General features: G+C 38.5%; 4 protein-coding genes across 4 annotated transcripts; all 4 read right to left on the minus strand.

The window, feature by feature from the left end:
- Window positions 1-2,849: 2,849 nt before the first annotated feature.
- Window positions 2,850-4,003, minus strand: LOC141839200 (protein EXORDIUM-like 2). Its single transcript, XM_074726895.1, has one exon. It carries the CDS (start codon window positions 3,982-3,984, stop codon window positions 3,031-3,033), a length of 954 nt encoding a protein of 317 aa, XP_074582996.1. The 5' UTR covers window positions 3,985-4,003; the 3' UTR covers window positions 2,850-3,030.
- A 2,028-nt stretch (window positions 4,004-6,031) lies between these two features.
- Window positions 6,032-8,837, minus strand: LOC141841079 (7-deoxyloganetin glucosyltransferase-like). The gene is made up of 2 exons (XM_074729204.1): window positions 8,309-8,837; window positions 6,032-7,027 (listed from the first exon to the last, which is right to left on the minus strand). Exons 1-2 carry the CDS (start codon window positions 8,814-8,816, stop codon window positions 6,099-6,101), a joined length of 1,437 nt encoding a protein of 478 aa, XP_074585305.1. The 5' UTR covers window positions 8,817-8,837; the 3' UTR covers window positions 6,032-6,098.
- A 1,268-nt stretch (window positions 8,838-10,105) lies between these two features.
- LOC141840736 (7-deoxyloganetin glucosyltransferase-like) lies at window positions 10,106-11,764 on the minus strand. The gene is made up of 2 exons (XM_074728800.1): window positions 11,219-11,764; window positions 10,106-11,142 (listed from the first exon to the last, which is right to left on the minus strand). Exons 1-2 carry the CDS (start codon window positions 11,730-11,732, stop codon window positions 10,205-10,207), a joined length of 1,452 nt encoding a protein of 483 aa, XP_074584901.1. The 5' UTR covers window positions 11,733-11,764; the 3' UTR covers window positions 10,106-10,204.
- Window positions 11,765-20,082: 8,318 nt separating this feature from the next.
- On the minus strand, window positions 20,083-21,825 carry LOC141840434 (7-deoxyloganetin glucosyltransferase-like). The gene is made up of 2 exons (XM_074728417.1): window positions 21,276-21,825; window positions 20,083-21,199 (listed from the first exon to the last, which is right to left on the minus strand). The coding sequence occupies exons 1-2, from the start codon at window positions 21,790-21,792 to the stop codon at window positions 20,262-20,264; spliced, it is 1,455 nt and encodes a 484-aa protein (XP_074584518.1). The 5' UTR covers window positions 21,793-21,825; the 3' UTR covers window positions 20,083-20,261.
- Between the last annotated feature and the right edge of the window lie 2,363 nt (window positions 21,826-24,188).

Raw genomic sequence — 24,188 nt, forward strand, 5'->3', positions numbered from 1 at the left:
TTCAGTTGCAGATTTCTTAGATTGATTGGCTTCCTTCAACTTAATTTCCGACACAAAGAAAGCTACAGCAGATGCATCTAAGGAAGTTGGAGAACTGAAAGAGGCCCTCGCCTCCACCGCTTCTTTCTCTTGCCGATTTGCAACAACAGAACAGCTGCGAAAGCAGAGAGAGAGAGAGGAATAGTGGACTGCTTCAGAGCACATGGTGTGAAGCCATCCCTCGCCTTCCTCTTGTGGCTTTGGCTGCTCGCATTTGGCTGGCCTACTCTTCCATAACTACAGCCAGAACCGCCGGACGATGAAGCATCTCTGGTTTCGGCAGCAGCCGTGTGGGATTTCTGTAGAGCGGGCCGCTCCCTGATCGCATTTTCCGTGTCCTGTTCGTGCCTTGTTCGTGCAGAGAAGATACTGCCGTCAACTCACCGCAATATTTCATCTCTGTTCGGGTTTTCTTCCACTTGCTGTCAGGGGCTCCAAATCTACTTTATGTCTCTCAATATGGATCGTGTTAATGCTTACAAGGAGGTTCGATCGGACAAGTCTGCTAGATGTCGTCGTTGTTCTAATGCTGATCATGCTTACACTCATTGTCCCAACATTGAGTGTCGTTATTGCCACAAAAAGGGTCATGTCCGTCAGAACTGTCCAAAACTGAGTCGCACATCCTCTACAGCTGGCTCTTCCTCCTCCATGGCCGCCGTCACAAATGTTTTGCAGCCGCCTCAGTCCACTACTCCCACCCTTATGGATATCTATAAACTGCTCACTCAGGTTTTATCTACTAATCCTTCATTAGCCACCACATCAGGTAACCAACAATGGTTCTTAGATTCTGCTTGTTGCAACCATATGACCTCTAACATTAATCTATTACATTCTCTAAAACCTCTCACCACTTCGCCTCCCATTCACACTGCAAATGGTGCCCCCATGCATATCACACACATTGGTCATGCCACTTCACCATCTCTCCAAGATGTCTACTACATTCCCCATTTAACATTAAACCTTGTTTCTATTGGTCAGTTGGTTGAGCAGGGACTTACTGTTATTTTCACGTCTTCTGGTGTACAGGTTCAGGATTCGCATACGGGTCAGATTCTTGGGACGGGGCGCAAGACAGGTCGCCTGTTTGAGCTTTGTTCCCTTCAACCTTTTCCTTCTATCTCTGCTGTCGTTTCTCCTTCTTCCATCTATCAGTGGCATCTCAGACTTGGGCATGCTTCATCACATAATCTCCGATCTCTTGCTGCTAAAGGTTTTTTTGGTTCTATTAAATTTGAATCCTTTGATTGTGTGCATTGCAAGCTTGGCAAACAGCCAGCACTTTCTTTCTCAAATAATCATTCTATTGCTGATAAACCTTTTTCCCTAGTTCACTCAGATATTTGGGGGCCCTCTCCTGTTGGTACGTTTAAAGGTTATCGATATTTTGTAATCTTTGTTGATGATTATTCCCGATTTACTTGGATTTATTTTTTGAAAAATCGGTCTGAACTTGCCTCTACTTACTCCACTTTTGCAAAAATGATTCAAACACAATTCTCATGTCCTATTAAAACACTTCGCACTGACAATGCTTTGGAATATAATGATTCTACTTCTGAGCTTCTTTGGATTCGACGACTTCTTTCTGATCTTGGCATTCCTCAACCGCCTGCCACCGATCTTCATTGTGATAGTCAGAGTGCCATTCAGACTTCACTGTCGGAAATAATTTTCTATTGATTGAATGAATTAAACAAAGAGGATTACAGCCATATATATAGATAGTTAGGACAGACCGGTTCATATGACCGGGTCACATAATAATATTAATATATATTATATTAATATTCTAACATCAAGCATGTTATATTTTAAATATTAGACATCAAGTTCACTACATGCATGATGCATGGGCATCATCAATCGGCAAGAAAGCGTAATGAATTTAAAAACTGAAAAGAAGAAAAAAATAGCTAAAATATTTTATAAGAATCAGATATGATTGCTTTAGCGTTTAGCCACTTATTGTTGGCTCAATCATAGAACTAGCTAGCTATGATTTGTGCACAAGACAAAGAACAGACATTATGCAAGCTTTAATGGAGCAGCTGGCATGAATATTCTGCACGACAACTTATATATTTTATATCAATAAAAAATATATATATGCAATATATGCTGCTCCAACTGGAAACCACTTAAGACTATTTGAATGATACGTTCAAATCTGATTCAATTTAATCCTTCGGCAATATATATATCTTTCTCTTTTAATGGATTTATTGGAACCGGAGACTTAGTGGGACCAACTTCAACAATCATGCAAGCACCACAGTTTTAGCTTTCGGCCATCACAGCTCTCTCTTAATTGAGATAAAGACAAAAATAAGAAAAAGGCATCAATAAACTTATTCTCCCCGTCGTTAGAAAGTGATAAGAACGACTCACTCACATTAGTTGATGGTAAGAGTGAAGTGAACAGTGATCGAATTGATGAGGAAACAGAAGTTATCTATAATCTCTTGGCTGAAAAGTAGGATTACTGATCAGAAGATCAAAATAATATTTCGAATGGTTGTTTAAGAAAATTGTATATTTCTATATCAGTTAGGTATGAATCCACAGAATTCGCCAGAAAACTACAGCAATATCTTTTCATCATTCCAACGTGTTAGTGGATTGAATGCCAAGTATATGCTTCTCTAGGATCCTGCATTGAGGGACTGCCCCTTTTTTATCTAGTGTTTCTTATTATCATACTTCATCAAGTCGAGCTAGCTATAATATGCGTGTTCTTGATGGGCTAAAAATCTATAATGGTTTGTAAATACTGTTTTCCCCATAGAAGTATAATAGATGTGGATTGATTCAACAAGGAAAGCCAATTTAGTAGTAAACGGTACAGGGAACAGAGAAGAAGAGTAAACTAGAAACACCAAAAATCCAAATATATATAAATGCAGACGTGTACGATCTTGGTACATGAAGAATTACAGCAGCATGAGTCTATTACAATAGCTCCATGATCGCTTCTTCCACAGCCTAGACGAGGGGTTTACACTGCTTCGTCTTCGGGTCCCACATGGCAGGAAGCAGGTACTTCCTCCCCTCCAATCCGCGAGCGTTGTAGTTGGCCCCGGTCGTGGGGTCCACGGGCAGGTTACCCGGATAGCCCGGGAATGCGCCGGCGCCGAATATGCCGGTGCAGGTCGTGACCGCCTCATTGGGCATCGTCGGAGGGCCCTGGAAGTAGCCGTCGCCGTAGGGATTGGTCACCGTGTCGGCCAGCAGCGTGGCCAGGCTGATGATGAGCCCGTCGACACCGATGTCGCCGTTGGGCGGCACCAGGGGCGGCGTCTGCGGCCCGTAGATCGGCTTCGCAAAAGGCCAAGCGCACTCGCCTGGGCACTGCGTCGCCGGGTTGCCCACCCACAGGTACGCGTACCGCCCTCGGCCGTGCCGGCCGGCTCGGCCGGAGTCGTGGAAGCCGCAGCGACTGACGCAGAAGCCGTCGACGAGGACTTCCGGTGCGGTGAGGACGGCGGTGATGGAGGAGCGATGGGGTGAGGCGCTGGCGGCGAGGGTAACGAGGTCGGAGTGGGCGAGGGACTTGCCAAGGGAGTAGGAGTCGTCGAGAAAGACTCGGCCGAGGGAAAGGCGAGTGGTGCCGACGGGGGAGTAGAGGAAGGTGGTGGACCACCAGGATGCGACAGAGGGTGGTCGGACGGAGGTGGCAGAGAGGGATCGGACGAAGTCAGCGACGATGGAACGTTGGGAGGGGGAGAAGCGGCCGTAGAAGAGGAGGTTGAGGGAGTAGTTGCCCTTGAGGAGGGCACCTTTGTGGTAGTTGAGAACGAGGGGCTGCTGGGGGACGAGGAAGAGCATGCGGGGGACTATGGCGGAGGACTGCAGAGCGAGGAGGTGAAGGAGGGAGAGGAAGAGAAGCATGGAAGAAGGACGAGGAGCAGGGGAGAAAGCCATGGCAGAGTAGGTCATTATCGTGAGCAGCAGTGGAAGCAGAGCAACCAGTAAGAGGTTCTATTGCAGGACGATATATATATAGGGGATAAAGGAGCTTACTAGTTAGGCATTACGCGTAGAGCATAGCAGTGACGGGCACGTCCATGAGTGCCACGCTAAACTGACCATTCAAAGCTACACGTATCATATTTGATATGCAATAGCAAAAATAAAAGGAAGATAGAAAGGACATGAAACAGAGGTGGGCAAGTTGTGTATGGGAAGGGCTTCACCTTGGGGAGGAACATTGCATGCAATGCTTTTGCGATCAAAAATGATCCTTTAACGATTAAAAAGCAGTTCGAATAGGGGCATAATAAATTAAAAACCAGTTCGTTGTGTTTTTTTTAGAAATTTAAAAACATGATAGAATGTCAGCAGTGAAGATTCAAATTGCAAGTGTAATGAGTTCTCTTTATTTGCTTATGGAGTTGCTGATTTGGTTTTCTAATTTAGTCGGCTCTTTTACTAGTTGAGCTGGTTATGTCGTAAAAGGAATCACCAGATTAAAATTGCTTTGTTATCAAGCAGCTTCTAGTTTCTTGATAACGTTTCCTTTTATAAAATGGATTTGAAATGCATCAATTGGAATTAGTTTGTTCAGAATTTTGAATTTTGTCACATGGACTCGTTTTGAAATCTAAATAGAATGGAATTAAATTTGTGCATGAGACCATGAACTATCTCTTCTTTTGTTGTGTTCTTGAAAATGATATATCGCATTTCAGCAAGACAAAACCAACTTCATGCATTTCAGCAAGATAAGACAAAAGCAACTTCATGCGCATTATGATTGATAGGGAAATGAATAGGGGTGGTACCTGACACGATCTTAATTAGGTCAACATAGACTCGAGGGTTTAATACCTCGATACTGAACATAGCTTCTATGTAACGTGCTCTTGATTTGGTCAATAAGTATCTGAGTCGGTTAGAGTCTCAAACTGCGCTTGGATTAGGTTGAATTGGGTCGTGTTGACCTCAGAAGTGTCTGGCAGTGCTCAAGAAAACATGTCTTATTTTTCTGTTTAGTTCTTTTATTGAACTCTGGTTTGTGTTCCTTCTTTCACACAATACTCTATTTTACCCATGGCTCTTCTTCTCGGGCTTGTTTACTGAAGCAGACTAGCAGAGTCTACTTTTTCCTGCAGCTGTTGTCAACTACGCGATGCTCTCAATTACCAAAACTTTTGACTTTGCTTCGTGAATTTAGCTTGTCCTTCGAGCTAATTATGGGGGAAAGGGAAGGTGGCAGCCAGAGCTCGAGCAGGAAACTTGAAAAGGATTTTGCTTACGATGCACGGAAGAAAAGATGGAGGAGTATGATAAGGACCGAGGACTCCGTGTGTGGAAGCCTAAAACTTTGTTGCTTTTCTATCTGTTACTCTCCTGTTTTATGGCATGCCTTCTTCTTTGTTCGATACAGAGATCTGTCATCTTGTACATTGCCCCTAGTTTAAACTTTAGTGCGACCAATTTAAATACAAATTAATGTGACCTATTCAAACATAACGAATTATACGTCTTAATTTATGATCATCTATGATATGATTTAAACTCTAAAATCTCATACATGCCTAGATACCCTTAATCTTAAAGTTCTAATTTCAAATAGCTCTAATAGCCCTGCCAAATCTCCTTCTCCTGACTGATGCAAGAGGATAATTATAAAAAGATTAAAATTATTTATAGTTCTAAAATGTAGTTATAGTTTCAAATAGTTAATTTTAATTTTTAATAAGATGTAGTTCTAAGAAGATATAGTTCCAGAAATCACTTTAATTTCCAACAGCGAATCCAATGATGATTTAGCAGAGTTGCAAGGCAAGGGCCTTCAATTCTGATGCTCAAGAGTTGTGAGGTGAGGTTGTCAATTTTTAATGCACAATATCTACAAGACAGGGATGGAGGGCAACAAGGCCAGCATCTATTGGTGGCATCTGAAGAAAATAAATTCAAGCAAGGATTGAACATAATGATGACGACCAAAGATGACAAAGACAAGACAAGGACCTTCTTCAATTCATAGAAGAACGTCGATGTTTATTTAGTGACTCTTACCCTTTGGTTCTTAAGGTTGTTCATTTAATTTACTTCATTATTACCTCCTTAATAACTCTATCTAAATTAATCCAGGAGCCTCCACCAAGTGAAGCTGCCTTCACCGCTCTTGCCTTCCATTCCAATGCCTTTCTCTTCATCTCCTTCCCCTTCTGCGCTCCCATCAATTCCTTGATCAACCTCTCCACCTTCTCTCTCTTCACATCCTCTCCAATCTCGATCCCAATGCCCCACTCCGAGCATAAGAATCTGCAATTTGGCTGTTGGTCTGCAAAGAAGGGCCAGCATATCATGGGGACCCCCGCGCACATGCTTTCCATTGTAGAATTCCATCCGCAGTGAGTTAAGAAGCCTCCAATGGAAGGATGAGAGAGCACCTCCTTTTGGGCGCACCAGTTCGTGATGAAGCTCCTTGGCTTAATCTCAGTCGCGAACTCTACCGGCAGCAATGCATTCTCGCCTTCCACAAGATCAGGTCGAATCACCCACAGGAACTCACACCCGCTGTTGGCCAAACCCCAAGCGAACTCAATAAGCTGGTCATTCGTCAGCACGGTGATGCTACCATAGTTGACATAAAGCACGGAGCCGGGTTCCTTCTCGTCCAGCCACTCTATGCAACTCGAGTCCTCCTTCCACAAGCTTACTCCAACTCCAAGCAAATCATGATCAGGAACGTATTCAGAAAGCAGGGACACGGGGCCGATGTCATACACCGGCGGCACCAGCACTGACGACAATGCCTCGATGATGGGGGCTTCGAGGTCATGGAAAGTGTTGAAGATGACAGCCGAGGCGCCGCAAGACGCGCGCGCTTCCTCCTCGCAGAAGTTTAGCATGACGTCGTCAGGATTGGTGGTCCGTATAAAACTCGGTAGATCTTTCAAGTGGATGTTTGGCATTCCCGGAATCCAATCTATGACGGTGTCTAGGTATCCATTCGTGAGTTCTTCCTCGCCTATTTGTAAAGATACAGTTAATATATCGAAGAGTTGATTAATGACTATAAAAATAACTTTTCTGCTGCGCCTTCTTAATCATAAATTTTCTATTAGAGAGGATGACACACGATTATTAAATTTTTCTCAAATTCTGAAAATTATCTCCTCTCAAAAGGTAAATATATATATTACTTGGATTCTACCATGCATGAACCGACAACAACTAAGATGAAGTGTTGATCCTGAAATAAAAAAAGCATTATTAGAAGCTTGCAATATATCACTATCACACAATTTAATATACTTTTATTATCAATCGAGAAGAGTTTGTTAATTTATACACGCTCGCATAAAATAGATGAAGATAGATTTTCGCTTTGTATAGAAAAGTATAACAGCTAGACAATTATTAATCTTCTAAAATTATTGACATCTTTCCCCCATCATTATCTAAATAGTGATTTAATAGATTCATAATTAAATTTAATATTTCAAATAGAGCAATTAATTTGAATTGGGTCCATTGAATTCGCTCGTCCGGTCAAATAATTTAAACAGATTGAATTGAATTTTTATTAAATCCATTTTAAAGTGAATTTAGATGGATTGACTTGCTTAGGCCTACAATTTATGTGGATTGGTCTGTAGAGGACTTAGATTGGCTGACGAGTTGAGAATTTTTTTTTTCAAAATTTAAAATTAAAATAAAAATTCAATAGACTAGTAGCTTGACCTCTTTAAATCATAATTCAAAATTAAAAATCAAATTAACCCATTTAAAATATAATCCAAATTTAAATTTTTTAATAATTTTTATTTTTTGATAAGTTAGTGAATTGACCCATCGTCTAACCCTCAATCCGTTTGATTAAGTTAGATTGAAGATTTTTTAAATTGTTAAGTTGATTGATCGGTCTGCCTCATCCCACTTTGTTATATATTAGATTTTTAATAAATTAACCCGATCCGTCGTTATAAATTGATTCGTTTGATCTTCAGTTGAGTTTATTGGGAATAATAATCATAAAAATAATAGTAATCATAAGTTGATTTTAATAGTTAAAATTGATTTTAATCTTTATAATTTGTCATATTTAACATTACAGTCACATCATACTTATTATTAATTATTTTTATAACTATTATTATATTTATCATATTATTTTTATATATGATCTAATTAAGTTGTATAAATATAGTTTTTTCTTTATTCTTTTTCCCTGTGTTTCAACAGTGACGAGGATTTAATTTTAATTGAGAGAAAGGCATAGAATTGTGGTTAATTAATAATTAATTACCTTTTAAAGGGATGATGCTCCTATGCTTCAACTCCTCAAAGTAGACGCCGCTCAAGAAGCCAGTGGCGCTCACCGAGCAGAAGAAGATGTTCGGGATGGACAATTCAGCGGTGACGGCGAGGGTGAAGCTAGCGAAGGAGTCCGAGATCACACAGCTGACGCGTGGCCCTCCGGAGCAGGGGTCGTTGAGGCCCTTTATGAGGTCGCGGAGAGGAGCGGCGCAATGGCGCTTGGTGGAGATGCAGAGGGCGGCGAGGTCTTGGCTCTTGTCGGTGTCGTCCTCCGGCGACGAGAGGCCGTCGGGGATGGTGGCAAATCGGAAGCCCGGGAGGCCGGCGAGGGAGGCGGGGCCGGCGTTCCGCAGGACGCGGCGGTGGTTGAATTCAGAGTTGACGAAGGTGATGTGGAAGCCCACGAAGTGGAGGACCTTGGCGAAGTGGAGCATGCCATTGATGTGGCCTTGGATTGGCAACGGGAAGCAGACTGCATGAGGCTTGGTGTTGGCCATGGGATCGATATATCGATCTTCCCCTTAACGCTCTGTATCTGGACAACAACAATCAATGTTTGTGCAGATGAATTATTTGAGTAGCTAGCTAGCCTATATATTTCTTTAATCAAGGGTGGGCGTGGACCGGACCAACCACCCTAGAGATGTGACTACTGAAATTATCATTTTTAATTAAGGGCGACAGTTGTGTGACATTAATTTGCCATTTTTATTGAAGTTAATGACGATTTATCAGAAACGGCGAAATCTATCTACCTATTTCTTTGTGGTAAAATTGAAGAACGGCAGACCATCTACGTTGCTACTGGTTTTTTTTATATATACTTTATAATCCGAATACACGTGAAATAATTCAGTTCACAATAATTCAATCTATCATATTCAATTGGAAGGGTATTATAATTAACATCTCTATACAATAATATTTAATATCAATAAAATATTATAACACCCGATTAAAACATCCATTGTGGATGCTCTTACACAGTTACACGTTGGCCAGCCACTCCTCGGCCCGCGCCGGGGATTCCGCACTCAAGTGTGATTGAAATTATTTTTAAAAGTTCGTATCGTGATACCACATTGATTTCTCTTTCTACAGAAATTTAAAACAAATATAAATGTATAATAAAAAATAAAAAAGAACAAAATGTGAAAAAAAATATCGATCATAACACAGAAAATATAATATAGAACATAACTTCTTAAGGGTGCAGTTTAGAGAAACTTAAGAAAATGCCGACTTGATTATAAGATTTATTATTTTTTCTTCCTCTATTTTTTTTGTTGCTTCATCTTTTGTATCCTCTATATTTCAGTTGTTGTTTTCATATTTGATTTGTCCAAACTATTTCAAATTTATTTTTACAATTTTCAAGTAAGAAAAATACTATGTTTTTTTTAAACGTACGTAAAAACATCTATCAATTGCCGTAAAATTAAAGGTCCCTAATTTTAATTTTTGACTTTCATAATATTAATTCGATTATTATATTAAAATATTAACTTTGTTTATATATTTTTTAAATACGATTTATTAATTTTATAATAAAAAAATCACTCATCTGATCAAATAATATCACTCAATTGAGTCTTAAAAAAGAAAATTTATTTAGTTTTACAGAAATTTTTCAACATTTATAGATCAACCGCTATCAAAGAAAATTCATAAGAAAATACTCTCCTAGATATAATTACGGGGATCCAACAATTTATGCTATCCAACAGCAAAGAGTGAGAACTGGCTCCCATTTTGTTATTCTTTGTTAAGATAATAACTGCAAAGCTAATAGAAAAGTAGCGTATTTATTCAATATAGAAAATTGAGTACTAGAAAGATTTCCCATTTAACATTATCAGTCCTGATCCTCTACTCGTCTTTTCTTTCAGTAGTCTTTCATAATTATCTCCTCGATAAGCTTTTCCAAATTTCTCCAAGATCCTCCACCAGGTTTGGCTGCCTCGACTACTTTTTCTTTCCACTCCACTGCCTTCCTCTTCATTTCCTTCCCCTTCTGCCCTTCCATCAGCTCCTTGACCAGCCCTTCCACCTCCTCCCTAGTTACATCTTGATCAATCTCCGTTCCAATGCCCCATACAGAGCATATGTACCTACAATTAATTTGCTGATCCCCAAAGAAAGGCCAACAGATCATGGGGACCCCTGAGCAAATGCTTTCCGTTGTAGAATTCCATCCGCAGTGCGTTAGGAAACCTCCAATTGCAGCATGAGCCAACACCCTCTGTTGTGGGCACCAGCTCGTGATGAAACTCCTACCCTTGGTCATCTCGGAGAACTCCTGTGGCAACAACGCCGCGTCGCCCACCACAAGGTCAGGTCTGATAACCCAAAGAAACGAGCATCCACTGTTAGCCAAACCCCATCCGAACTCCAGGGCCTGCTTGCTCGTCAAGTTTGTCGTGCTGCCAAAGTTGACATACAACACGGACCCTGACTCCTTTTCGTCTAACCATTCCATGCATCGCAGGTCCTCTCTCCACATGTTCAGTCCACCGATCGATGAGGTTGATGAATCATTGGGAATGTACTGAGAAAGTAGGCACATAGGACCAATATCGAACACTGGCGGTAGCATTGATGCGCATGCGTTGAGCAATGGTGATTCTAATTCAGAAAAAGTGTTGAAGATGATTGCTGTGCCTTGGGAAGATGCATGCGCTCCATCCATGACATAGTTGAGCAATACATCGTCTCGGTCGGTGGTTCTCATGAAACTTGTCAAATCTCTCATGCGAACTGTTATCAGTCCTGGTATCCAATCAATGATTGTGTCCAGGTACCCATTTGCAAGATCGTCTTCACCTAATATCAACAAACTAGATGCATGAGCTGACCCTCTATGACAAGTTAGTATATATCAATGTTAAATTATACTTACTTTTCAATGGGACGAGGCCCCTCTCGATCAAGTCCTTGCAGTAGTAGAAGTCCGTGAAACCACACACGGACACTGGGCAGTAGAACACATTAGGGATCCCTAATTTGGTGGTGGCGTCGAGGGTGAAGCTGGCGAAGGAATCTGAGATCACGCATCTAACGGGTGGCACACCGGAGCTCGGATCGTTCAGCGCGGATATAAGCCTGAGGAAAGAAGCAGGGCAGTTCTTTTGGTTGGCAAGAATGATATTTCTAGCGTCTTCTCTGTATTCGTCGCTGTCGTCGAGGGGCGAGAGGCCGTCGGAGATGCTGGCGAAGCGGAAGTCAGGGAGGCCGGCGTGAGCGGAGAGTGATCCGTCATGCTTGAGAAGTTGCTGGTGGGCGTACTCGGTGTTGACGAATGTTATGAAGAAGCCCTTGAAGTGGAGGACTTTGGCCAGGTGGAGCATGGAGTTGATGTGGCCTTGGAAGGGGGGCGCCACGCACACGAGATGAGTTTTGGTCGAGCGCTCCATCTTGCCTCGGACAGGACGGCCAATTCAACCTTCGTCTGGTAAAAGATAATGATTGCCTTACACGGCCGCTCTTCCGGTGTTTGATTTGATATAACAGTATTTTATATATAATAATTCCGTTAGGAGGGGAGCGCGCCATGCACGAGATGAGTTATATATAAATAATAGACAATTGAAATAGTAGGTAATTGACTAATTGAGTGAGCGTAAGTAAGACGGCTCAAAGATTATTCCAAAAATGATAATAGTTACGTTAAATTGCTGTATAAATTATTGTAAAAAATGATAATTTCACCTCCAGTTATCCGTCCCAACATCTTATGAAAGAACTTCTGTGAATTAATTCTTGATATAGACCGCTGATATTCAAATCTGGTTATATTATTGAAATTTAACATTCTAATACCAACACGACGTCGTTGGTGATTATACTTCCAACTTTTGTGGGCAGCCATTGCACTTTCTCATTGAAAACTCTCATCTCATTGGAGAACGGAGCAAGACGTGGCCGTCAGGCTCATTGCCTGATTCTACAGTGGTGCATTTGTGTCGTCTCCTTCGTACCAATGGCAGGGTGGAAGCAGCATATATCTCTGGAGCAGTGAGACAAATTGATTTCTCTTTCTACAGGACAATTTATCAAATCTCACACTCAACTTTAAAAAGTCATTTTATTATGTTATAAAATATATATATATCTTTTCTAACATAATTTTTATTAATCTTTTTACTCGAACCAAATGGATGAAAATATCACATTAGAAAAAATAAAATAAAATATCTCCCAGCCAGTTGGTGACCTTGTAGCAACTTGACTTGATCTGAAGGGCGTTCAAATAGGTGGCTGTAAAATCACAACCAAGGAATCAAGGTTACTGTAAAATCACGATAATTTGACAGGTGTCCCCATCAAATTGTGGTCAGCTAGAAGACAATTTCAACATGTAAAATCCGTCACTTCAACAGTTTCACACAAATGGTCCTATAATTATTTATGAGGAAGTAAATCGAAAAGATACAATTGGTCATTACGGAAAAGGATATTATCTCAGTTTTATCGAAATTCAACTTTTGTCCATTTCAATAAATTTATTCTATCATAACCAATTCAACTAATCTATAAAATCATAGTTGAACAATTTAATCAGTACAAAATCGCAGCTAAAATATTGAATTGGTCACAAGAGGCCACACTGGCCGTGAAATCACCGCCGTAAGTTGACCGCAAGTCCGCAATCTCGTGTTGGAGCGGTCACGAGGTCTTCAGTTTTTTCCACAGTCTGTTACTCTGTTTTACACCTGTTTAATTCAGATAAAAAAATCAATAAAGTGTATTCTGGGGAATTAAATAGATACATTTTTTAAATTAAAATTGCCCTAAAGGAGGATACAAAAGAAAAAAAAAGTGCGTTTAAAGTTTTTTAAAATTAAAATTATCCTGAAGGAAGATACAAAAGAAAAAAATGTCTATAAGTCCAGTAATTGAGTAATTCTAAAGCGGAGGAATATAAGAAAAAAATGTCTATAAGTCCATTAAAAGCCAGCGGTCGCATCGTCAAAAAGAAGCTAGGGAGCGAATCTGCTGCTTCTCGTAGATTCACGGCGTTGAAGTCTTTACGTCCAGAAAGTTTGTTGATATAATTTTTTATTTTTCATGCCTGCATTGTGGTGATAAAATTAATATATATACAAATTATATTTTATATGAACATGTTTCACAACCGTGAAATAAATCTAACAGATTACACACCTCACGCCATAAAATTAATTAGCTTGAAATTCAAGTGTTTTTTGCACATGATAATTTTTTATTTGCACGTGAATTTTAAAACATTATTTTTTATACTTTAGTAGCACTTAATTACAATTTAATAGTAGCTATGATTCAGTATAGTAATATTGATTATATAATTTCATAGATATAAAATATAATTTAGTAATAAATATTATTCCTTTTGTTGATATAATATTTTAAGAGATATCAAAAATGTACAATGAGGATTAGGCCATCAACTTAACTACTTTGCTGCAAGATTGATTAGCCCACTTAGGTTGATGAACCTGCCAAGCACGCCTAGAGTTGTCTGTTATTCAGCCTTCTTAGGTTGACCAACCCGCTCAGGTCAGAACATCCTAGTTGACTCACCTGGACTATCCAAACTGCTCAAACTAACTAAGCCAATTGAATTAACAAGCTCAATTAGCATAATCAACCCCCAAAGGCACGACTAACTTGATGCCAGTTATCGATCCATAGTTAAAGAAATCTGCAATAATAGCCAAATGTATCATGGAGCCTTTTTAACTAGAGTTTTTCAGGGTGTTTCAGAAACACACTAGTAATTTTTGCGATGATATATAGTGTAAAATTTTAGTGTCGTCATTTTATAACCAGCAAAAAACACAGAAAGATAGCTGAGAAGCTGGGAGTCCAATGACTGATTTTGCTTACCTCCAAAATTTTATCAAGGTAATGATGATGGTCATACACTGCAATTATCCTTGCAAAGGACCTTCTGGAGACCGAACAACCACACTGATTGAGCCTCATCTACACTTCCGTCCATTTCAAATGCCAACAACAATGTGTCATATGTTCCCATTGTAAGTACTTGGCCTTTGCTCAACAACCACTTGGTAACCTAATTTATGCAAAAAAAAAAAACATCTAACAAGTCAAAAGTTCTTATAATGTGCCTTTCATCAGAGGTCAAAATGGAGAAGTTATTTGATTCACAAAACACCACCAAACCAGTTAGTAAATTCATAAAATAGAAGTAATCTATCAACGACAAAACCATGAATTTGTACATTGACATGGAATACTAAGAGTACATCTTACATGAATGATTTGGAGACACTTTCTTTTTCTTCGCAAAATTTCCAAGGCTTTTGCAGCAGCAATGACAGGAAATTCAGTTTCAAAAGCACTCCACTTGTCCAACGCACTATAAATAACCTCTTTCTCATTGGGAAGTTTCTCAACCTGTCAAAATTGTGCTTAATTACTTAAAAATTTTTAGAGTAGGAGCAGTGCCATAATTCGGTTGCTCAAGGAATGTCCTGAATGCTAGTAACATAGGGAAAAGTACCAATAAACTCCAAGTGATAACAAAGACATAAAGAACATAAATGATCTTCTCTTTAACTCAGCCAGCACAATGCCCCCGAGAACAAACTGACTCAATTGCGTAACGACATCCCACTGCGGCAATACATCGAACATCTGTTTCCGCCTCGTTCAATAACCCCATTTTCAAGTAATCATGGACCAGAGCGCTAGCAGCGAACATCTCATTTGAAAACCCAACCTTGAACAGCGCGACCTGAATTTCCTGGAGCACATCGAAAGCGCCTAGGTTGGAGCAGGCTTTGGTGGCACAAGGGAAGGTGAATTCATCCGGGGAAAGGCCGACTTCCGAGACGTAGCGGTGGAATAGGCGGAGGGTTTCAGCAGGGAGGGCGTTCGAGGCGACGGCAGAGAGGGTGACATTCCAGACGAAGAGGTGGGGATTTGGAATAGATCGAAGAGTAAGACAGAGAGGGCTTCGATAGGTCTGACGCACTTGGAGAAGAAGGAGATGAGGGCGGAGATGACGAGGCAGGAGGAGTGGAGGAGGCGGGCATGGAGCTCTCTGGCTCGGGTGAGGTCGCGGTGGGCGGCGCAAAGCTGAAGCAGGGAAACGCATGCGCGGAGGAAAATAATCAGACTTGCAGATTAGATTATATTTTAGATATTATTATTATACTTTACAATAAATGGAACCATTTTATAATTTAATACTATTTTTTAATAAAAAAAATTAAATTCAAATACATTTTTAAAAAAATAATATAAATTTTAAATATATTTTTAATTCATATGTATTTTTCTCTCTATATATTTTGCAATTGTATGTTTAAAATTTTATATATTTTATTAATATTAACTTTGTTTATATATTTTTTAAAATATGATCTATCAATTAAAAAAAAAACTCGCGCATCTAATTAAATAATATCACGCAGTTTAGTCTTGAAAGAAGGAAATCTATTTGGATTTGATCCTAACTTTAAAACGAAGGAATAATGTCATACTGTTGATTTTAGTAGCCTCTTCCTCAAGATTACTCTCCTATTAAATAAATAAAAATACAACGATGCAATTTTTTTTTTTAAGTGGTGGCTATCTAGTGCAGAGCCAGAGTCCGCCTACGTGGGCCGTCGTACAGGGCCCCACCTCCGCTGGCCCCAAAAATTTTTTTAAGTACTTTTTAAAATAAAAGTGTTAAGTATTGAATTTTTTTAAAAATTAAAAAAATAAAATATATAATAATAATAAAGACACGAATTGAATTATAAAGATTACTTCTCTAAATTAAAATCACATCGAGCTCAAATTAAATTTAACGGATTTAAACAATTAATTGATCAAATTTAAAATTATAACTGATTCGACCTATTTAAATAAATTAAAATATTTTTAAAAAAATTCCCATTCCCTTCTTCGTTTCTCTCCCTGCAGGTAGTCGTCCTACTGTACGCCATCGTACCGTCCCAGCCTTCCTCTTCCTCTTTCCTCTACGTGCAGGTAGTCGTCCTACCGCACGCCATCATTGTACCGTCCCATCCTCTTGCTCTCTTTTTCCTTCTTCTCCTTCTCTTCTCCGCAGCAACGTTGCAACCTCATCTCTTCTTCTCCTTCCTCTTCACTAGTAAGCAAGAGGAACACAAACAACAACCTCTCCCTCTCTTCTCTTCTCAAGAGCAGCATCTTGTTGTTCGTTTTTCCAACCAACCACAGCAGCCGCTAAAGCAAGTCGGAGCCGCCATCGGAGCTCGCTGGATCTAGCCGCGACCACCAGCGAAAAGGGAAAAAGGTTCTCCTTCCTTTTCTTGCACTGTTTCAGCAAATTTCTTCATTTCATTTTTCTTTTTTCCGAAGCCGCCGCCGGAGCTAGCCGCGACCACCAGCGAAAAGGGAAAAAGGGTTCTCCTTCCTTTTCTTGCACTGTTTCAGCAAATTTCTTCATTTCATTTTCTTTTTTCCTGTTCTTCCAGCAAGGGTTCTTGTTCTTCCAACAAAACCAATAACAAACTCTTTTCCTTCTATTTTTTTTTTTAAATGATTTATATATAAATAAAATAAAAGATGTTAAACTTGTTAAATGTACAATCAAAAGATCAGCATCATAGTCTAGACGATTCTAACTGTTAAACACACACATATGATTCATCACACAAGAAATTACATCAAAACACAAAAAACTATATCAAATCCGTGACACCATCAAAAATATTTTCCTTCTAGCATCATCCAACACTAGTAATTTTTCTCATCAGCTGATTGTTGCCCCCACTTCGAATTAAATTTTATTTTAGCTATTTCAATTCGAAAGTAGACTTTTCCGAATTTGGATTGTGAAAACGACCTTTGATGGTATTTGAAATTTTTAAAATTTTAAATTATTTATTTAAATTTTTTTATGTATTTTAGTATTGAATAATTTAATTTTAGAAGATTGATGCATTAGAATTATCAAATACGATACTTCAAAATTTAATATATGATTTTTAAAAATGAAATATAAAATTTGAGGATTCTAAATAATTATTTGTATAAATTTTAATTTAACATCGTTAAAACTAAAATGAGCATTTTATAATTAAGTGTTTGTTTAATACCTATTGTAATTGTTAGAATGATTGATAAATTTGTTATCAAAAAAATTAAAAAATACAATCACTTGGAGATTTGGATAATTAAGAGAAAAGAAAATAATTATAATGAATTATATGAAGGTTCAATCATGGGAATTGATGTAAAGGAAGATGTGAATGAGATTGAAGGCGATGAGAATGGGGATGCTCTATTCAACGTTGGGTTTAAAATGATTTCTAACAAAGTTTGCAAGGTGCATGTTTAGGTTGGATGTCGAAGATAGTTAAGTCACTAGTCAGGAAAGCATTTGACTCACTCGAGATTTCATTTCCACTTATGAAGGGATCTGAAAGTAGATTGAGCGAGAAGGTTAGATAGATATTGGAGACTTCCGACAGATTATTTCGTCATTCAAGTTAGTATTCACGTGAAGAAGAAGATGAAAATACATAAGAGGTGTATGAAGTTGTTGAGAGAATTTTTCATACCTATCGAGGGAGCTTATATACTTATGGAAAAGACATCTCCATGTTGATCCAAGAGAGACCTTTGATGGGGCTAAGGAGATTGATTTTGATGATTGTTGACATGGGATTTCGACTTGGGGGCATTTGGAGGATCAAGTCTACCAATCTCGTAATCACCCTGGAGCTTGACAACTATTGATTATTCTTATCATTTTGGCTGTATACACAGACAAGAAGGTATCCAAGGAATTAGGTTTGACAATCTCATAATCACCTTAATTCTTTATCAAGCACCGTATGTTAGGGGGCTTTTGGCAGTTCTGCATAAGGCAAAGGACGACGATCAAAATAGGATGCGGAGAGGCAGAAGGGCCGAGTGGTTGTGTGGTCAAAAGGCCTAGTGGTTGAGAGGTCGTGAGGTACCAAATGGCTGAATGAGGTGGAGTGGACGAAAGGCTGTGTGATCGAGAGAATGAGTGGTCGAGAGACCGAGTGGCTGAATGAGATGAAGTGGACGAAAGACTCGAGTGACCAAGTGATCGAGAGATCGAGTGGCTGAGTAGGACGGCTGAGACTCAAGATGACGGTCTATTCGATCATGACTATTAACTATTGATTTTTTTTTATTTAACACATCAGTTTACCCCTTAATTACTTCTGTCATGTAAAATTAATCATAATCCGCCATATCATGTTCCTTGCCATTCAAAGCTAAACAAAATCCGTCACATCGGTGCACATGCAAGCTTATCTAAGCGTATCGTTTGCTAAGAATAATTAATTTATCGGCCTAAATATTGAAGAACTTTTGTCACATGGGATGGATGCTCTATTTATTCACAAATTAATTATGTAATTTATCAACAATTTTTTTTTACTAAAATATTTTTCACAATCCGGAAAAGCGTTCAAGTCAAGAAGAAAAAGGGTTGCCGTCCTTCTCTTTCGGCTTCAGGTAGCTCTACGTCAATGGCATCAACAAAAAGCCAGCGGACCGTGTCATTGCTTTGACGCTTGTAAGTGATGTCGAGTCGCCCATCTTTGATTTGAAATGTCTTTTACAAGGTCAGTTTGAATTGCAAGGTCATCCAATATTTTTTTAAGAAAATTTTGTTGACTAATTAAATTGCCAGAGAACTTTTCATTTATCCACCTTTAATTGATTGCGTTCAAGGATCTCCTTATCGTTCAATTTCGTCTTTATGCCCGAGTGCAGGTTTTATTAGTAGATGTTCAAGTGCTACCGGACACACAAACTTCGGATTAATTCTCCCTCAAATTTTTAGAATAAGTGGGATATGCAAAAAAATTGCATTGCAAGGCTGCTCGTCCTTCAAATTAAAGAAATCTTCAAATAACCGAGGCAAGCTCTCCTTGATAGTGTCTCATGTTGCCAATAAAAATTCCATGTCTTTGTCCACCAAACCTTTGTGCTATGTTGCTCATGATGAGTTTTCCCTTCTGTAAGTGAATTCAAATTTTCAAGAAATTAAAAATCCATCAAGCCTTTTGAATTGCTAGAGTTACCAGACCACGTTTTCAATTTTCTCGGACTCTCCAATTAAGAATTTATCATGATCAGATACTCGATATTTCACTATTTTCGCCAAACTCCTAAACTTTGCACCAAGTCCACGAAGTTTGCAGTCCCCAACTGAAGCATGGCGAAGTCCCAAAATGGCCAGGGCCAAGAGTCGGAAACTAAAGACAAAAAGTCGCGCATCTAATGAAATAATATCACGCAGTTGAGTCGTGAAGGAAGGAAATCTATCTCGACTTGATCCTGACTTTAAAACAAAGGAATGATGTCATACTGTTGATTTTAGCAGTTTCTTCCTCCAGACTACTCTCCTACTAAATAAATAAATAATCAATGATGCAATATAAGTGGTGGTTATCATTTGCAAGTTTAAAAACACAGAAGACGACAATGATTTGCTGCTTAGAAAATGAATCCGTGCTGGTCACGAGTTGTCAAACAAATGCAAATCCTGTAGAGGTGGAGGGATAGGATTTCTTTTTAAGATCGTTTTGAATGGTCCAGATTCAATCACAATTTAATCTTAACCATCGGCAACTCACTAAGTATGCTTATGCGATTTATGTCACCAAAGAGCGGACTCAGGACTAAACTATAAAGGATTGGCGTCGACAGTTCACAGGGGTTCACGAAGGTTGTAGCACTGATAACAAACATCGTCCAAGATATAATTACGAGTTACAGGGGATCTAACAAGTGTGCGTTCCAGCAATTAATAGTGAGAACTAGCTGCCTTTTTGCTATTCTTTGACCAGATAAGAACTGCAAAGCTAATAAGCTAATAGAAAAGTAGTGTATTTATTCAATATAGAATACTGAGTAGTACTAGAAAGATTTTCCATTTAACATCATCAGTCTTGTTCCTCTACTAGTCTTTTCTTTCAGTAGTCTTTCATAATTATCCCCTCGATAAGCTTTTCCAAATTTCTCCAAGATCCTCCACCAGGTTTGGCTGCCTCGACTGCTTTTTCTTTCCACTCCACTGCCTTCCTCTTCGTTTCCTTCCCCTTCTGCCCTTCCATCAGCTCCTTGATCAGCCCTTCCACCTCCTCCCTAGTTACATCTTCATCAATCTCCATTCCAATGCCCCATACAGAGCATATGTACTTAGAATTAATTTGCTGATCCGCAAAGAAAGGCCAACAGATCATGGGAACCCCTGAGCATATGCTTTCCGTTGTAGAATTCCATCCGCAGTGTGTCAAGAAACCTCCAATTGCAGCATGAGCCAACACCCTCTGTTGTGGGCACCAGCTCGTAATGAAACTCCTTCCCTTGGTTATCTCCGAGAACTCCTGTGGCAACAACGCCGCGTCGCCCACCACAAGGTCAGGTCTAATAACCCAAAGAAACGAGCATCCACTGTTAGCCAAACCCCATCCGAACTCCAGGGCCTGCTTGCTCGTCAAGTTTGTCAAGCTACCAAAGTTGACATACAACACGGACCCTGACTCCTTTTCGTCTAACCATTCCATGCATCTCAAGTCCTCTCTCCACATGTTCAGTCCACCGATCGATGAGGTTGATGAATCATTGGGAATGTACTGAGAAAGTAGGCACATAGGACCAATATCGAACACTGGCGGTAGCTTTGATGAGCATGCGTTGAGCAACGGTGATTCTAATTCAGAAAAAGAGTTGAAGATGATTGCTGTGCCTTGGGAAGATGCATGCGCTCCATCCATGACAAAGTTGAGAAACAGTTCGTCTCGGTCGGTGGTTCGAATGAAACTAGTCAAATCTCTCATGCGAACTGTTATCATTCCTGGTATCCAATCAATGATTGTGTCCAGGTACCCATTTGCAAGATCGTCTTCACCTAATATCAACAAATTAGATGCATTAGCTGACTCTCTATGACAAGTTAGTATATATCAGTTTTAAGTTGTACTTACTTTTCAATGGGACGAGGCCCCTCTCGATCAAGTCCTTGCAATAGTAGAAGTCCGTGAAGCCACACACGGCCACTGTGCAGTAGAACACATTAGGGATCCCCAATTTGGTGGTGGCGTTGAGGGTGAAGCTGGCGAAGGAATCTGAGATAACACATTTAACGGGCGGCACACCCGAGCTCGGATCGTTCAGCGCGGATATAAGCCCGAGGAAAGAAGCAGGGCAGTTCTCTTGGGTGGCAAGAAGGATATTTCTAATGTCTTCTCTGTATTCGTCGCTGTCGTCGTCGGGGGGCGAGAGGCCGTCGGAGATGCTGGCGAAGCGGAAGTCAGGGAGGCCGGCGTGAGCGGAGAATGATCCGCTATGCTTGAGAAGTTGCTGGTGGACGTACTCGGTGTTGACGAAGGTTATGAAGAAGCCCTTGGAGTGGAGGACTTTGGCCAGGTGGAGCATGGAGTTGATGTGGCCTTGGAAGGGGAGCGCCATGCACACGAGATGAGTTTTGGTTGAGTGCTCCATCTTTGCCTCCGAAAGGATGGCCAATTCAACCTTCGTCTGGTATGGTATGATGATTGATGTGGGACTATATAAGCGGTGCCTTGTATTGAAGGTAAAAGATAATGGCCAAAAATTACAAGGCTGCTTGTGTTTTATTATCTTCCGATGGTGTTTGATTTTGATATAAATGGATTGTCTATATAATAATTTTTAAGTAAAATAAATTTTAAATTGTTACATATTTTATACCAGCTATAGTGAGATGTTGTCCTTTTGTTATTTTTAAAATTGAATATCCTAATGCAAACATGGACCAGCATCTTAATTTTTAACCAAAGATAATCGTGACTGGGGCCATTTGCTGTTAGAGTTCAAACAAAACTAGTGTTACGTATTCGGATAGACATGCTGACGAGTATAAAAAAGATAATTAATGCATTTAATTTTATCGAATATTTAATACTACTCTATATGCTTTAAAATTTATAAATGCTACTTGACATGAAACACTGGAAAATATTAGGAGCACATAATTTCTATTTATATGAATTTAAAGAATCTAAAACTGTCAAAAACAATTTGACTTAACATATTTAATAATCAATTAAAATTATCAAAAATATAATGGATAAATCAGACTTATAGTAAAAATAGAATCATTCTTATTTAAGATAGAAAGCATTTGATTGCTAATAATATAAATTATCTTAGTTAATGGCTAGCTATAGATTATATAAATTGTTAATTATTTTAAATAACTATATATATATATATATATATATAACTTTATTCAGACTCACAATGTATATAATGCATAACTTCAATTAAAACATTTAACTAATAAATTAATTTCCTCAATAATCAATTAATTATCTTTAATACTTGAATTTATATAATTCATGATCTAACCACACAATATGATTATTCCATACATTTAGTTAGACATTAATCTAGTAATTTTACTTATTAATATTAATTAATTATCTTAAATAGATTTTGGAAAGATAACATATACTTACACTTTAAACTTAATTAAATAACTACTTTATTTCTAATTAATTTTAATAAAATAAATTAATTATTAATCTTAACCATTAAATAATTATTAATTATTTTTTAAAAATAATTATTAATTGTATCCATCGACAAACAATTAATCGGCATTTAAAAATATTAATATTAATTAATAATTAACTAATTCTTTTTTAAAAAATTAGCTGCAGTGAGGAATAATATATACTGATTGACGTCTAAAAACAATTAAATGCTTTTGAATAAGAATAAACAATATATAGTTGGGATCATATTTAATTGACTAATTAAGCACGAGTAAGTAAGAACTAAGACAGATTGGGCGGAAAATTATGTAAAATGGAATCGTATGTCACGCACCGAGAGTTGCCTCCGTAGCGCTCTATAGGATATATGCACTATCAGCATATCCGTTAGTCAAATTGGTCGACAATAAAAAATATCATCATGAATTGCTAAATCGAATTGTATATCATGTACCACTCTATATAGGATATATGTGTCGTCGGCATGTTTGTTAGTTAAATTGGTCAACGATAAAATTGTTTTTTTATGAACGATCTAATCAAATCGTATGTCATGCACCGGGATTATCCCCATGCCGCTCTATATAATATATAGGGTGTGTTTGTCGTTGGCACGTCCGTTAGGCAAATGGATGGGTGATAAAAATTGTTGAACGGCCTTGAAATATGAACAAAAATATTAAAGTTTTGTCAGATATGGCCATTTAACTTTCTAAAGACGCATATAATAATTATTTGGGGATCACATAATAATTATTAAGAGAAAATTAAAAAAAAAACTCAAAAGAAAATAGCATCTATAGAGATTTGAACCCACTCAAACATGAAAATAAACTGTCAAAAACTGAAAAGGTGATAAATTTATAATATTATTACCTTAACATGCTTTAAAAACTTATGACAAGTCCGTCCTTAGGTAGATCTGTTGCTGAAGTTAGGTAGATCTGTTGCTTATCTTTGATCGATAAATTTATGACAAGAATAATCACCTTTATAAATTTAAAAAGATAAATATTTATGCTCCAGTTACTTTTTCAAATATATAAATTACGAAAGCTCGTGTGAATTAAACTCGGAGTTGACATTGCTAAAATTATTTACATTCCTGTAATTTCTTGTAAGTGCTTATTTGCATTAATAATTCATTAACAATATAGTATAATAAATTTTTTTATTATTTTCCTATAAAAGATCTTTTATGTCGTTGGTAAGGTCAGTAAAAATTATGACAAAAAAATTTAGACTTCAAATCTAGCTAGTTTCATTCAACCTGAGTATGATCCGACGTAGTTTTAATTTTAATTCTCTGAAGAAATTGCTTTAGTTATCTTTTTTCTGAATTGGCACATGACAAAGTTT

Source organism: Curcuma longa, chromosome 11 (assembly GCF_044706935.1).
Source record: "Curcuma longa cultivar G26 ecotype Majalengka, Jawa Barat chromosome 11, ITB_CL_G26_1.1, whole genome shotgun sequence".
NCBI classification, from domain to species: Eukaryota; Viridiplantae; Streptophyta; class Magnoliopsida; order Zingiberales; family Zingiberaceae; genus Curcuma; species Curcuma longa.

Coding starts and splice junctions, on each gene's coding strand:
- LOC141841079 (XM_074729204.1), bottom strand. CDS start 8,816: ATGGCCAACACCAAGCCTCATGCAGTCTGCTTCCCGTTGCCAATCCAA. Junction 7,028..8,308: donor GAGCATCATCCCTTTAAAAG/GTAATTAATTAT, acceptor CTTTACAAATAG/GCGAGGAAGAACTCACGAAT.
- LOC141840736 (XM_074728800.1), bottom strand. CDS start 11,732: ATGGAGCGCTCGACCAAAACTCATCTCGTGTGCGTGGCGCCCCCCTTC. Junction 11,143..11,218: donor GGGCCTCGTCCCATTGAAAA/GTAAGTATAATT, acceptor TGTTGATATTAG/GTGAAGACGATCTTGCAAAT.
- LOC141839200 (XM_074726895.1), bottom strand. CDS start 3,984: ATGACCTACTCTGCCATGGCTTTCTCCCCTGCTCCTCGTCCTTCTTCC.
- LOC141840434 (XM_074728417.1), bottom strand. CDS start 21,792: ATGGAGCACTCAACCAAAACTCATCTCGTGTGCATGGCGCTCCCCTTC. Junction 21,200..21,275: donor GGGCCTCGTCCCATTGAAAA/GTAAGTACAACT, acceptor TGTTGATATTAG/GTGAAGACGATCTTGCAAAT.